The sequence below is a fragment of the Eleutherodactylus coqui genome, chromosome 7, assembly GCF_035609145.1.
Source record: "Eleutherodactylus coqui strain aEleCoq1 chromosome 7, aEleCoq1.hap1, whole genome shotgun sequence".
Taxonomy (NCBI): domain Eukaryota; kingdom Metazoa; phylum Chordata; class Amphibia; order Anura; family Eleutherodactylidae; genus Eleutherodactylus; species Eleutherodactylus coqui.
In genome coordinates this window covers 122,054,093-122,068,791 of record NC_089843.1, presented here as the reverse complement: position 1 = coordinate 122,068,791, position 14,699 = coordinate 122,054,093, and the positions used below count along the sequence as shown (strand labels likewise).

The following is a 14,699-nucleotide window of genomic DNA, read 5'->3' as shown; positions in this document are numbered from 1 at the left end:
ACTTGTCAATAGTTTCATTTGTTTTTCACATTTGACCTCTATATTCTAAACTGAGGAAATACATTTAATTCTGGACCATTAGCCATTCACTGACTGTGGCCTTTTCTTTTTTTCTTAAAGGGATTTTCATTTATGCAGAAATGAAAACTGTACGACGAAGATTGGACTGATTGCTTCTGGGAAACAAGAAAATAGTACAGTGGATATTAAAATGGACATGGATGGATTACAGTATGTGCCTGGGCAGACCATACCTTACAATGAGACACTCTTTAAACTTTACAACGAGACACTCCCTAAACCGGAGCTTATTGATATTACGAAGCTCATAGGTGTCCAGGTGATTCTTATCTTGGCATACAGCACCATTATTCTTCTGGGGGTAATCGGAAACACCCTTGTAATTTATGTTGTAATCAAGTTTAAGACTATGCGCACAGTCACAAACTATTTCATTGCCAACCTGGCAGTGGCTGACTTAATGGTGAACACTCTGTGTCTCCCATTCACATTGGTTTACACTCTTTTGGATGAGTGGAAATTTGGAATAGTGTTGTGCCATTTAGTGACCTATGCTCAAGGCTTGGCAGTGCATGTATCAACAGTTACCCTTATGGTTATTGCCCTTGACAGACATCGATGCATTGTATACCATCTAGAGAGCAAAATCTTAACAAAAATCTGTTTCATAATCATAGGTGTTACTTGGGCTTGTAGTGCCATACTTGCCAGCCCGCTGGCAATTTTCAGAGAATACTCTCTCATAGTTTTTTCATCAGATTTTCAAATTCAGGTTTGTACAGAAAAGTGGCCGACAGGACAGTTCAACTTCAGCACAATATACAGCATCTCGATGTTGTTGATTCAATACATTTTACCCCTGGCCATAATATTATACGCGTATATAAGAATATGGAACAAACTTAAGAACCATGTCAGCCCAGGGGGAGGTAATGACCACTATCACCAAAGAAGACGTAAGACCACCAAGATGTTAGTAGCTGTAGTAGTTGTGTTTGCAGTGTGCTGGCTGCCTTTCCACATATTTCAACTTGCAAGTGACATTGACAGCAAAGTTTTGGACTTGAACGAATATAAACTCATTTATACAATATTTCATGTCATTGCAATGTGTTCTACGTTTGCCAACCCAATCCTTTATGGGTGGATGAACAACAATTACAGAACAGCATTCCTCACTGCTTTCAAATGTGAAGAGAGGATGGATTCTATACACCCTGAAGTTTCTGTTGCCGTTCAAGTCAAGAAGAAGCACTTACAAGTGAAGGCGAATAATGGACCATTCAATAACGGTCAATGCAGCAGCATACCGCCTACCAATGTGTAATGCTAAAATAAGCAAGTGTCACATGAAAAACTTTACTTCAGTGTTGAAACGCGGTGACATCAATGCAGGAAATAGATAGAGAACTGTGATGGTAAGGTCATGCTGCTTCATTTAGATAGAATAGGCCATTTGGCTCCATTTAGTGGCAACATATGTTTAATCATGATGCTGGAATTTTGTATCCAAATCTGGCCATAATGTGCCTGAAAAACATCACGAATTTCTAACACAAATTTTCTCATACTTTGACTTGTAGAAAAGGTTGTCAGGGTTTGTATTCATTGGCCATTAATTAAAATTAGCTAATACATATTTGCACTTAAAGGCTACGGACAACTTTCGGCACATTTTTTTTAACGAAAATGCAAGGATTTTTTTTCCCTCAAATCACTATTGCAATTGGATTTGATTAGAAATGTTCAACTTTTTTGCTTCTGCAGCTCCTATGCATCATAGTACATAGGTAAACTGCAGAATGTAGTTCACTATCAAACCTGTCAGACTGCTTGCCTGACAACTCGGTCTCCAGACCATCTCTCTTTTCTTCTGAACAATCTTCTAGGCTAGTTGATCTCAAAGTTCTTTGATCATAAATCATCTTAGAAGATTTTTCAGGAGAGCAGCTAGTCTGATGGATTTGCTGGTGAATGGTATTCTGCAGTTTGCTATATACTGTGATAAGTAGAAGCGGCAGAAGCAAGTCACTTGAAAAATTGGGATAGAACCCAATTCTAAAAATTATTTGTAGCTAATAATACATGCATTTTGAAAAATAAATGCTCTAATAGATTCCCTTGGTCTATGACGCCAAGCCTTCTGTCTTTATAAATATTACAAAATGGGTCAGCTCCCTGACTCTTCATTGTATTCTTTCCAGGTTTTTTGTAATATAAACTTGCCAGTAATGATAAAATAGTGCTAAATGACATTGCACAGTGCACTTGATATCCAGCCATGCATTTTCTAAATTTAGACATCAGAGTAACAAGCATCATAAGGCTATATGTATTACATGGAGCAGAATACAAGCAATTTTTGCCTTAGTTTTTTTGTGATTGGGGTAAGTAATTAGAAAAGCTGCAATCATGGTAAAATTGTGGCAATAAGTGTTAACTACAATTCAGCCATAATGCTGTAATAGTGCAGCTCTCTACCACACTATTTCCCACTATGTGAATACACCCAAAAGGCAATTTGTTTCAATTGTTAAGCAAGCCCAATCTTTTTTTTTTACTATTTCTATTTACCGATCATCATAAACTATACATACATGTATATGTTGTAATATACAACAGTTAGTATAGTTCTACTATATGTACCGTATTTGGGCGATAACTAAAGGCTCGTGGGTTCTGGTGCAAAAGTTCAAAAAAGGCTATTGTCTACATCCCAGGTGGCCTAGGGCAGTGAAGGGAGTAATGCCTGGATCTTTGGTGGTCTCTGTGAGGTAAAGTTGTTAAGTTTTTAGCATTCCTGGTGATCTGAGCAGTAAAGGGGTTTAGGTCAATATGCCTTTCGGTATATGGCATTGAAAGGTTTAACATCAGAATTCCTAGTTGTCTAGAGAAGTGAACAGGTTAATTGATGTCAGAATTATTGATGGTCTAAGGCCGACTGCACACGAGCGTTCCGGATTCCACTCGCGGATTTTCACGCGCGTATGGTACCTAAATGTGCTTGCGGATAGGTGCGGATGCGTGAAAAATCACGTGCGGATATACGCGGATGTGTTGCGGAAAAAAACGTGCAGAAAAATCCGGAAGACACCCTTATTGTAAACCCAACCCTAGAGAACTGCCAATTCCCTGGAAAACAGCTTAAAAACCAACACCCAGATTCTGTTTTGTCCCTCTTGCTTGTGCGAGCACTGTTAAATTATTCTGGCAACATGCTTTCACCCGGTGAGCAGATGTCTTTGTGGGCATGGTTGATCCATGTAACTTTTTTCGGACGTACTGCGGTAACGGAGGAGGAAGAGCCCCCCAGGAAAAAAAGGAGGTACTGGGTGCACCCTGGCTGGTGTCTGCTGGCTGCTCTCTGGTAGATGGGGGGACTGAAAGGACAGATCTGCAGTTGAAATGTGCCTGTGAAGCTCTGTGCTGTGTGTTGGGACGCCTCCTACCATGCCTACTTCCTGTAGTCATAGCAACCAGTGACTCCATCCGCAGCTGCACTCCGGATGTACTGCGTGAAAAAACGCACCCATTCACTTGTATTGGAGGCTTCACGCGCATGATCCGACCAAAATTAGAACAGGTCGCAGATTTTTTCACTCGCGTGAAAAAACGCGATACACATCCGTCCGTCTGGGGACAACTGCGGATCCTCATAGGAGTATATTGGCTGCGGTCTGGGGCGGATTATGTGCCTAAAATCACGCGCTTGAAATTCTGCTCGTGTGCAGGCACCCTAAGGCATTGAGGTGGTTATTGTAAAGATCCCTGGTGGTATAGACCAAAAAAGGGGTTAATGTCAGAATCTCTGGTGGTCTAGCAAGTGAAGGGGTTAACAACTGTATCTCTGGTAGTCTAGAGATGATCTATGGCAGTAAATATGTTGATATCTGCATTCCTGGTGAGCTAGTGAAAGCATTAATATGCTTATTTCTGGGATCTAATGCATTATGTCTGGTGGTATAATTAATGGTCTAAGGCAATAGAGGTATTGATGCCAGAATCCCTAGTGGTCTAGCACAGTAAAGCATTGATGTGGTTAATAAAGTGTTTTTGTGGTTTAGGGTAGTGAAGGGGTTAATGCACTGGCGTTACTATAGGGGATGAAGGGGATGTGGTTGCACCCAGGCCCGGGAGCCTTCGGGGGCCCATAAGGCCTCTCTTCTCCATATAGGGATCCCAGTACTATGAATAAAACATTACAATTTGGGGCTCTGTTACAGGTTTTGCATTAGGGCCCAGAAGCTTCAACATACGCCTCTGGGTTAATGACAGTGTACCTGGTGGCCTAGGATAGTGAAGTGGTTAGTGTCAATACACCTGCTGGTGTAGGGTAGTGAGAAGGAGTATCCTTGTGGAGGACCGTGGAAGAGTCAATGTTGCCTATTTTGGTTAAGTGGTTACTTACCTCTGCCGGCTCCAGCATTGCCCTGGCTGTAAGTTTTAATTTTCTGCCTGAACCGATCATGGAAATGACTTCATAGCTGCACAGTCCTCTCTGTGATTCACAATCATTAGGAGCAGAGTCAACATGTGGTGAGGTTTATGGACTTGGTTGCAAGTGCAACCCCCTATAGCTATGCCACTAGTGTGAATCTTTTCATGAACCTCCTTTTTTCATAACATGGCATGTAGTGCAATAGTGATCTATAAGGTAATCTATTTATCTTGTATTTTTATAACATGCGATTATTTTATGGTAATGCTGTTGTAACCAGTACAAAATTCATCTACTAAATTATTTATGATGGTAAAACTGCTTGCATGAATTGCCAAAGTACATAAACTGCAGTGCCAAAACCTCTTTGGTATAGCTTGAGCTTAATGTATGCTGTTTTATGCGATTACCATAGTAAATATACTGAACTGCAGACATTGATGTTTTGTACATGAGCAGTCTGAATATCATGGTTGAATTATTCATTTGTACTAGATTTCTATTCCCAGTTGAGGTAAAATATACTTTGGAAGCACAGAATGAAATATCCTTCAGCAGACTTTCCCAATGGTGAAATTAAACAGTTTAACATATAGGTAAAAGTAATTTTCCAAAAACTGCATAAAAAAGATATAGAAGAAGAAATTCCTTCTTAATTACACTGAACAATAAAAATGCACTTTGAAAGTTTTTCCTTTCTTTAAATAGTTAAACCACCCTAATTTTGGGTTGAGAAACACAAATATGACATTAGATTTTGTTTATTTGCTCTGGTTTTTAAGATACTCTAATCTCAAATCAAAATACTAAAATTACGCTTTGAAGTTCTTTCTTTTCTCAAAATAACTAAACTACCCTAGTTTTGGGTCGAGGATAATGAATGTGACATTATATTTTGATTAGTGGGCCTAACTCTGGTTTTATAGATACACTAACTTCAAATAAAAGGGCTTAATCACGTGAACGGGTTCTCTTTGCTAGTCGCTTGTACTCCTCTTCTGGGGCGCCTCTTGTCATTGTCCAACAGTAGTCTGCAGGCAGAGAAGCTTCCATTGTCCATGATACCTTCGTTCCACTTTCAATATCCTGATGGAATTACTCACCATGTTCTAACCTGAAATTATGGAAAAAAACAAGTTGGAGAACACTTAATTGCATTTTTTCTTGTAATATATACATATCAGTTCTAAGATATAAACATTACGGTATCTGATTTTCATGTTAGTTAGGCCGCCTGCAGACGGGCGGGTTGGATCCGGCGGCGAGAATTCTCGCCGCGGGACACGACCTGAGCGCTTGGAGGGAGGAGTGCGTACTCACCCGCGCCCGGCTTTCACTTTTCTGCCGAATGATTATTTTCAGTTTGGCATAAAATCCATTGTTTGGTAGAAGAGCTGATAAGGAGGACTGCATGCTGTGTTCTACCTGGGGAGCGCTGTCAGCTTACACTGTCTCAGCTGTCAGCCCCATGGCAGAACAAAGGGAATGAATTCAGAGAACAGACCACCCGGCGGCTCACGCACATTGCTTAAGCTACTAATTGGTACTAATAGGCATTAGTACCAATTAGTATTTTATGCAAAATAATCGCTCAAAAGCCATCGTTTGAGCGATTATCTTTGTGTGTAAATGGGCCTTTAGTGTGCCGCTCAATGCACCGCAGTGGCAGCTTTCAGCCCTCACATTGGGGGACCACTTACATCCCCGGACTCAGCGGGTAAGCTTAGCCTATAATGCTAAAAGTAGGTGACATTCCCTTTAAATAATACATTCACAGAAAAATACACAAGAAATATGAGGTTCCTGTTGTGGTTTCTGAAAGTGGTATAGCTGCAACCTTACCACTATTGTCCTGCCTCCATTGGGGTACCTTCACATGGAGCATATGTGCTGTGGGCTTTAAGCAGTGGAAAATCTACAGTCGATAAGTTACAAAAGCCACAGTGGCAAAATCCACATCTAAGGGCGCCCACCCACTGGCGTTTGCGATTTTCGTGCGTGAAAAACGCAGCGTTTTCCGCGCGTTTTTGGCGCGTTTTTCGCGGCTTTTTCGCGCCTTTTCCGTTCATTTCCATTGACATTCATAGGTGCATTAAGAGAAAAATAAGGACACATATGCAACTGACAGTTCCTATGTTAAAAATTGCAATGGACTGAAAAAAAAACGCCAGTGGACAGGAGCACATTCAATACTAATTGCTCTTGAGAAAAAACGCAAAACGCAAAGGAAAAAAAAACGCCAGTGGGTGGGCGCCCTTAATGGTGCACATTTTGCCACTGTTTTTGTTGCAGAACTGCTGTGGGTTTAAATCTTTGTACTTCAATGGTTGAAATCTGCAGCATAGTTCCGCAGCATGAATACACAGATTTAGAATTGGCAGCATATTTGAAGTATGCTGTGGATTCTGTGCAGTAGTTTTCCACTCCATGTGAAGGAGATTTTTGCAATCTCCTCCATATGCCTTGTACTAAATACTGTGAAATTTTGCAGAAAAATTCCACAGCATTTACACTGTGTGAAAGTGGCCTTATAGTTTATGTGATCGATGCTAAAAAGGCTTATAATTAGCCCATTCCAATAAAGGGGTTTTCTTCGTTTTATTAAAGCCTGAGACAGAGAAGGATATGTTGAAAATAACAAACTAAGCTATACTACTACAGCCCAGCACCACCATTCCCATCCTCACTGCCGGTCTTCAACTATTGCAACCTCCAACTATACCTGGCTGTCATGTGTGTACATGGTACATCACTGCTGTAGACAAGTACACATAGACCAACAGTGAGGATGATTACGGTCGGCTCAGAATAGTGAGTATACCTTAGTTTGTTATTTTTAACCTATCCTGTCTCTAGTTTTTAAAGAACTTGGACAACCCGTTTTCTGGTGGCAGATATCATTGTGATGTCATGTGTTTATTACATTATGTCTCAAAACTCATCATAATACGATTAATTTTACTTTGGGATCTACAAATAAACTTGCTGCATCAATTCACTGAACATTATGATGCAGCATAAAACCCCCAAAACTTAACTGACAAACTGATTCCTGCTATAGCTATCAATTGGAAGCAATATGAAAGCAGAGATATAGTTGCATTTCTTAAACCTGCTGCTTGGTGGCTGGACTCATCTATGTGTGCCCACCTGCTCAGATCGGCCTACCTTCAATAAACTTTTATTTCTTAAAAAAATTAAATAGATGAATAATAAAATTATGCGGTTCTACATCTACATCCATAGAATCTTATATTTTACTATTTTATGCTATATTTGTGGATGAAATCACAGTAGGAATCCCTGATTATACTCAGCAGCCATGTGTTCCTTGCAGCCAAACATGCTGAGAACTCAGATTTCTTTACAACCATTACTTGATTTAGAATAACAATAAAGAATAATAGGAAATAAATATATGCTTCATGGTGATATCACAGGATAGAATACAAACAGTATAGATGGAATGGGAGAGTTCTTTTATCTACTTTGAGAACTGAACAATCCAGGAGACACAAAGATGGTAACATGAAACCATACCCACCAGTAGAATTGACTCTGGAGGCCCACCCTGCAGTTGCATACAAGTATTATCATTAATTTTAGGTGTCATGCACGCCCATATAATATGGTAGCAGAATTATACATTAAAATAGCAGACTCAAGCTTATTGCATAAATACAATACCAGAACCAAGCTTACTACATAGATATGGTACCAGAACTAAGCTGCTGCATAGATACAGTACCACTGCTGCGCTTACTACATAGATACAGTAACAAAACCATGCTTAGAGCATACATCCAGTGTATATTACTGTTAGAATAACAGACTCAAACTGACTTCAAAGACTGTACCAAAACTAAGATTACTACATGGATACTTGTGAATTGTCTAAACAAAGGACGAGGAATGGGCATTCCCATCACATTTTCGTTTTCATTCCAAGATTCTCTCTGGATCACTAAAAACAGCATTGAATTCTTGTGGGAATCACAGTTGTCATGAGTATATCAGAGAGCAAAACGACACAATAGTGCACTCGACAACATTATTCTATACGGCATACCTTCCAAGTTGTAGGAAACAAATGGACATTTGCTGAAACAGAGACCAAAGCTTACTGGTTCCATATTACCTTTAGGGCTTATTTACACGAGCATATATCAGCCGGCGTTTTCACGGCCGGCGGATATACGCGTCCATCTAAGCATTCCCCCTTACCCCCCCTCACTGGCTCTGTGCCTCTTTCCTCCACTCTGGCATTTGCAATGGGAGTGGGTGGAACAGGGGCGGAGCTAAGCTCCTGCCCCCTCACCGCCCCTTGTCCATAGCCAGCAATGGAAGTGGGCGGGGCAGAGCAGAGCTTAGATCCGCCTCATTTGCCCCCTCCCATTGCAGATTCCGGACTGGAGGAGAGAAGCAGAGAGTTGCATGCTGTGCTTGCGTAAATAGAAACAGTACTACTACTGTAAGTATGTGGTGTAGCTCAGTATTTGTGCCACTTTCATCAAACCATGTACATTGTATTGATAAATACTGCAAATACTACACCAGTTACATAGTAACACGCTTTGCACACCACATTTTTTATGCAAATTTTTGGAAACATTTCATTTTTTGTTACCTTAAAAAAAAATATTCAAAAGTATCCCATTGTATATTTTTTGTGTAAGGCAATGGCAGGCATGCTAAAATGGAAGAACGTATGATTATCTAGTCCAGATATGCCTTTATCATAAGAAAAATAGATCCTCTTCCATTCTAAAAAAAATTGCAATTGCAAATGGGTACGCCTAAACGAGAATATGGTCCCCTGTCCACGGGCGTTGCGGTATCCCGCGGTGAATCTCAGCCACGTGAGCCGCCGCCAGGGAGCAGCAGCCGGCAGGCGAATCTCCTCAGGTCAGCCTATCTGACAAATAGGCTGACCGCGGAGAATCGGGGTAATTTGCAGCATGCACAGAAAGTAGGCACAGCAGGACAGAGATGACAAAAAAGATGTTGAGACTAAAGAAAAGGTGACAGACACACATATAATGTACATAAAACTTTTATTAAGGTTTGCACTTGATTGAATAAATGGGACTCTAGGTAGATAAGCAGATCACGCAGGTTATGCGGTCTCTAGCTGTAAATAGAGAAGTATTACAATCTGAGGCCCTAATTTAAATGAAGTTATGAGGTATATACGATTATTCAGGCAGGCGCCTTTTTCACATCAACATGGCCATATGAGGGCTTATCTTTGTGTGGTCAGCAGTAGTTTTCATTGGCACCATTTTTGGGTACATATAATGTATAATTGTTATTCATACACATCAATTCTGCCATTGTTTTTTTTTTACACTGTTGCAGCATAAATGACTTGATACATTTTTAATGAGGGTTGGTACGACTGTGACATTAACAAAAATATCTTTTAAAAAATATTTTTCCACTTTTGCACAATAAAAATCCCTTTTCTGGAAAAAATGTATATAGACTTTCTTGCATTGCTGCATTCCCATGAATGTTTTTATTTTTTTATCAATGGAGCTCTGTGAGTGCTTGTTTTTTGTGTGACAAACTGTCATTTTTATTGGGTACATATGGCTTTTTTCATCACTTTTATTGCATTTTTCGGGAGGCAAAAATGACAAAAAAAAGCATTTTGGTTATTTTCTTTGCTTTTTAAAAAAAATTATGTGTGGGATAAATAGTGTGTTCAAAGGATTGTATGAGTTGTTACAGACACAATGACACCAAACGTATAGATTGCAGGTAAAAAAAATGGAAAATTACTTTAAAAAAAAAGAGGGGAAGTGCACAAAAAAGTTTGTACTTTTACATATTTTATGGCCCTGTAGGGGACTTGAACATGTACTGCTATGATTGCACTGATAATACACTGCAGTACTTCTGTACTGCAATGTATTTTCGCTTATCATAGTGATCACAGGCCATGGCAGACCAAGACACCATTGACTGACAACCCATCGACTGTCCATGATTACATGTCGTAGGGAAGATGACATCACAGAAGGATCACCTTCCCTATGTGAACCTTTTACATGCTGTGATCAACATGGATTGTGGCATATAAGGGGTTAACAGCAAGGATGGGAGTTCTCACAGATCTCCTTTGTTGCAGGGCGAGGCCGGCTGTCAGTGCGGATGTCGCTCAGCTTCTGACAGCTCACCATCCATAGGACATACCTGTATGCCAATTTGTGGGAACCCTTTCTCACTCAGGACGTGTATATATACACCCTGGGGTGGGAAGGGGTTAAGTACACAGCAGCATGCTTTTAATACACATACAGGCACAAGCCTTCACGCACACACATAAAATGGCAGAATTTTACCTACAGACACACAGATGATACACTTCTATATACACACACAGCAGCATGCTTTTTCGGATGCATGTACACTATGGCGCATTCTTACATACAGACACAGCGGCACACTGTTATGAACCCACAGGCATGCCTTTACACATATATGTACACACACTGAGGTCCATTATTACACATACATACATGCGGGTACACTTTTACACATACATGTATACACATAAAGATACTATTGGACAAACAAGTACAAACAAATATGCTTATTGACACACTGTGTACATAAAGCTGACTGGGCAAAGTTCACATTGGTCACCTACATAGGCCAGTGTGCTCCATCTCATGGGCCTTCCTGGCATTCTGGGCCCAAGCTTACAACCAGATTACTAGCCTTCACCTGCACTGCGTGGCGGGCGGAAGCAGCAGCGGGCACTAAGTAGCGTTAGGAGACACTGACTTCTGGAGATGGGGCCCTATGAAGTGGGAACAGGTAAGGCTACTCCATCAAGCTGCCCCATAGAAGGCAGCAATTGCTTTGTGCGCCCCCCTAACGAGTGAGGGGAGGGTCTTCAGCACATGGACCTCATTTAAATTAACAGTGAGTCTCTGTTCTGGGCTTGAGGGCCCACCAAGAGAATTCACCAGCTCTCTGGTGGGCCAGTCCGAGCCAAAGTCATAGGCCTCTCATATAGCCAAGGCAAATACCTACTGCACACTGATGAGGGGCAAAACCCCCAAACAGTCTGTCTGCGCATGGTTTCTCTGTTCCTTCTGGAGAAGACTCTGGCTTGGCTATTAGTCATTGTTACAGGGCTTGTTAAAAGGTCAGACATTAACTTGTGGGAATGCTGTCTTCTATATGGTGGAGCTGTAGAGACATTGCTCCATCTAGCCATTTGCATGACAAATTGCTGTTATGCTCCCACCTTGTTGTTTTTTTCTAAATGATATTATGTCATTTATTTAATACATCATAGTTTAACTACAAAATGACCGGACCTTGTTGGTATTGATCCAAAATTGCTGTTACAAGTACCTGAAAATAGTAAGCAAATAAAATGTATTTTGTGCATTATGTTTAATGCAAAAAGGTGTTTGTGTTTTTATTCAGATTACGTTTATTATGTATTTTTACTGTTTCATGTGAATGAAATACATGGAAAATGAAAATAAAAAAGTATTTGTGTCAAATTCATTTGGAGCCAATCAACAGACAGCTAGTGTCCTGTTTTAGGACATCTAGTTTCGGCCGCATCATAGTCAACATTAGCATGCGTTCTACTGGTGGATTAACATGATAGCCTCAGGGAATCTGAATAGTATGAGATTTCTCTATTTTGTAGATCTGGAACTTACTATAAATGCACCTTTTTAATGTTTTATTTCCATGCAGATAATATAGTTTCAGACATTCACTCTATTTGGTACCATGACATGAGAAGCGCAATGAGGAAAAGCTGCTATATATCTATAGAAAATATAAAACTACTTAGATACCTTAAAAAAAAAAATCACAGAAAAGGGAAATATCAACAGAAAAAAAAAATCACAGAAAGCAACCATGTACCTACTGATATACTGATACAAGAGGGCAGGTAGAAGCACCACATCCAAAAAACATGCAGACTGCCAAACTGCTATATGAAGGAGCAATAGCTCACTCACACACTTTCCTTATACTAAGGAGGGCAGCTGATTAGTACTATTCTTGCGGAAAAAAAGGCTTATACTTGGTGTCAGGTCATATGGTACGTGTAAAGCACCATGCAACTCACAGACTATTAATGACGCCATATTTAAATCCAACGGGCTGCCCTGCCCCTCACAGGTGAACCACACTGACACCCCGAGCTCCCCCAGCTCTCAAAGCTGCACTGCATGTCACTGATACATACTGATAAATAAAAGGTATTGGGTAATATTTTGGCCAAAATATACAAGCTCACAAGCCTATGTAAAGGGTCATTGTTTACTTGTGAGTCCCTACACTAGCATCAATCAAAATCACAGAAAATGTTAAATATAAACAAAAGAAATCACAGGAAGCAGCCATATACTTACTGATATACTGATACAAGAGGGCAGGTATAAACACCACATCCCAAACAAGCAGACAGCTAAACTACTAAATGGAGGAGCAATTGCACAGGTGCAAGGTACTGATTAAAAACCACTCAGACACCTTCCTTAGATACCTACAGGCAGAAAGCTGTTCAGCCACAGTTATTTCAATAACCCTAAACCTTAACATGTATTTGGATTGGTAATGCATTCTGCTTCAATTAAATGTCCTAAACATCTGCTGAAACCGGCCATCCTGGAGAGAAACAAAAGTTGACTGGTTCAAAAAATCCTACACAGTCAACCGTTTGTAAGGTGGACTACCATTAAAACGTAACCTTTATTATAACCTTATATAAAAGGAAGGAACGGTGGTGAGGGGGGCAAGCAAGGTCCTACTCTCCCTGTTCTGTCCCTACCAAAAACAGATGATAGTTGATTTTGTAAACTGGATTATTATATTCCGATTTCCATTTTTGATTCACACTATGATTTACACAGTCAACAGGCAAGGTCTACCAAGTGTATTGTCAGCATATGTTGTCACTGTCAGAAATGATCAAATATATTGGAAAAAAGTGGGGTAAGTGGAGTAGCTATTAGAGATGAGCGAGTATACTCTATAAAGGCAATTGCTCGAGCGAGCATTGCCTTTAGCGAGTACCTGCCCGCTCGAGACCAAAGGTTCGGGTGCCGGCGGCGGGCAGGGAGCTGCGGGGGAGAGCGGGGCGAAACGGAGAGGAGATCTCTCTCTCCCTCTCTCCCCCCGCTCCCTCCTGCTGACTGCCGCTACTCACTGCTCCCCTGTGCCCGCACCCGAACCTTTGGTCTCGAGCGGGCAGGTACTCGCTAAAGGCAATGCTCGCCCGAGCAATTGCCTTTAGCGAGTATACTCGCTCATCTCTAGTAGCTATATTCATTAGTTACAAATTAAATTGTTATATATAGGGGGCTATTTTGTTTTCTGCCATTTGTATTTTAGATATTTTGGCCAAAGTTTGAATTAATACTCATTTATAGAATATTGGCATTTCATTTAAAATAAGAGTCTCAGCAGTGATGGTTTGGTTATTACCAACAAAACTCCATAAACATTGCAATCTTGAATAAGTCAAAAACTGTTACCTTTAAAGTCCTGCCATTTTTAAGAATTAAGGCCCATATACATGGTCAGATGATGCTGATTAGAGATAAGCGAACATACTCGTTTCGAGTAATTACTCGATCGAGCACCGCGATTTTCGAGTACTTCCGTACTCGGGTGAAAAGATTCGGGGGGTGCCGGGGGGTGGGGGGAGGTGGGGCGGAGCGGGGGGTAGCAGTGGGGGACAGGGGGGAGCCCTCTCTCTCTCCCTCTCCCCACTGCAACCCCCCACTCACCCATGGCGCCCCCCCGAATCTTTTCGCCCGAGTACGGAAGTACTCTAAAATCGCGGCGCTCGGGTGAAAACGGGGCGTGGCCGAGTAGGTTCCCTCATCTCTAATGCTGATCCCTAATGCATTTCTATGAAGGCATGCATACTGCTACCTATATTGGTACAGAACATTTTCTGTTATGTGGAGTATGCATTAAATAAGGAAAATATGCATAATAATGGATCATATTGTCTTCTAGAAGCAATTCTCTGGGATTATGGATCGAAAGAGAGTCCCTGTCAGATAGGGTTACCCTACTGTTCCATGCCCACCTATGTGGCTCAGCAGGACAGATGAGACATTTTACTACATCCCAAACTTTGACTGCGAGGGTTGTATAGTAGGTGCTCTTACCGCCCAATGATTTATGTCTTGGGGGATCAAGTAGACGTAGTTGATTGACACTTTACTGTTCTTTCTCATCCATT

At 40.9% G+C, this 14,699-nt stretch overlaps 1 protein-coding gene across 2 annotated transcripts in view; it reads left to right on the top strand.

Moving 5' to 3' along the window:
• Positions 1 to 6,408, top strand: part of NPY2R (neuropeptide Y receptor Y2) — a 68,137-nt gene extending 61,729 nt beyond the window's left edge. For both annotated transcript variants that reach the window (XM_066573606.1, XM_066573607.1), the window contains 2 exons: positions 121 to 2,957; positions 3,763 to 6,408. In XM_066573606.1, the coding sequence (XP_066429703.1) occupies positions 121 to 1,348 (1,228 nt within the window). In that variant the 3' untranslated portion in view covers positions 1,349 to 2,957; positions 3,763 to 6,408. The remainder of the gene's footprint in view (positions 1 to 120; positions 2,958 to 3,762) is intronic.
• The last annotated feature ends 8,291 nt before the right edge of the window (positions 6,409 to 14,699 follow it).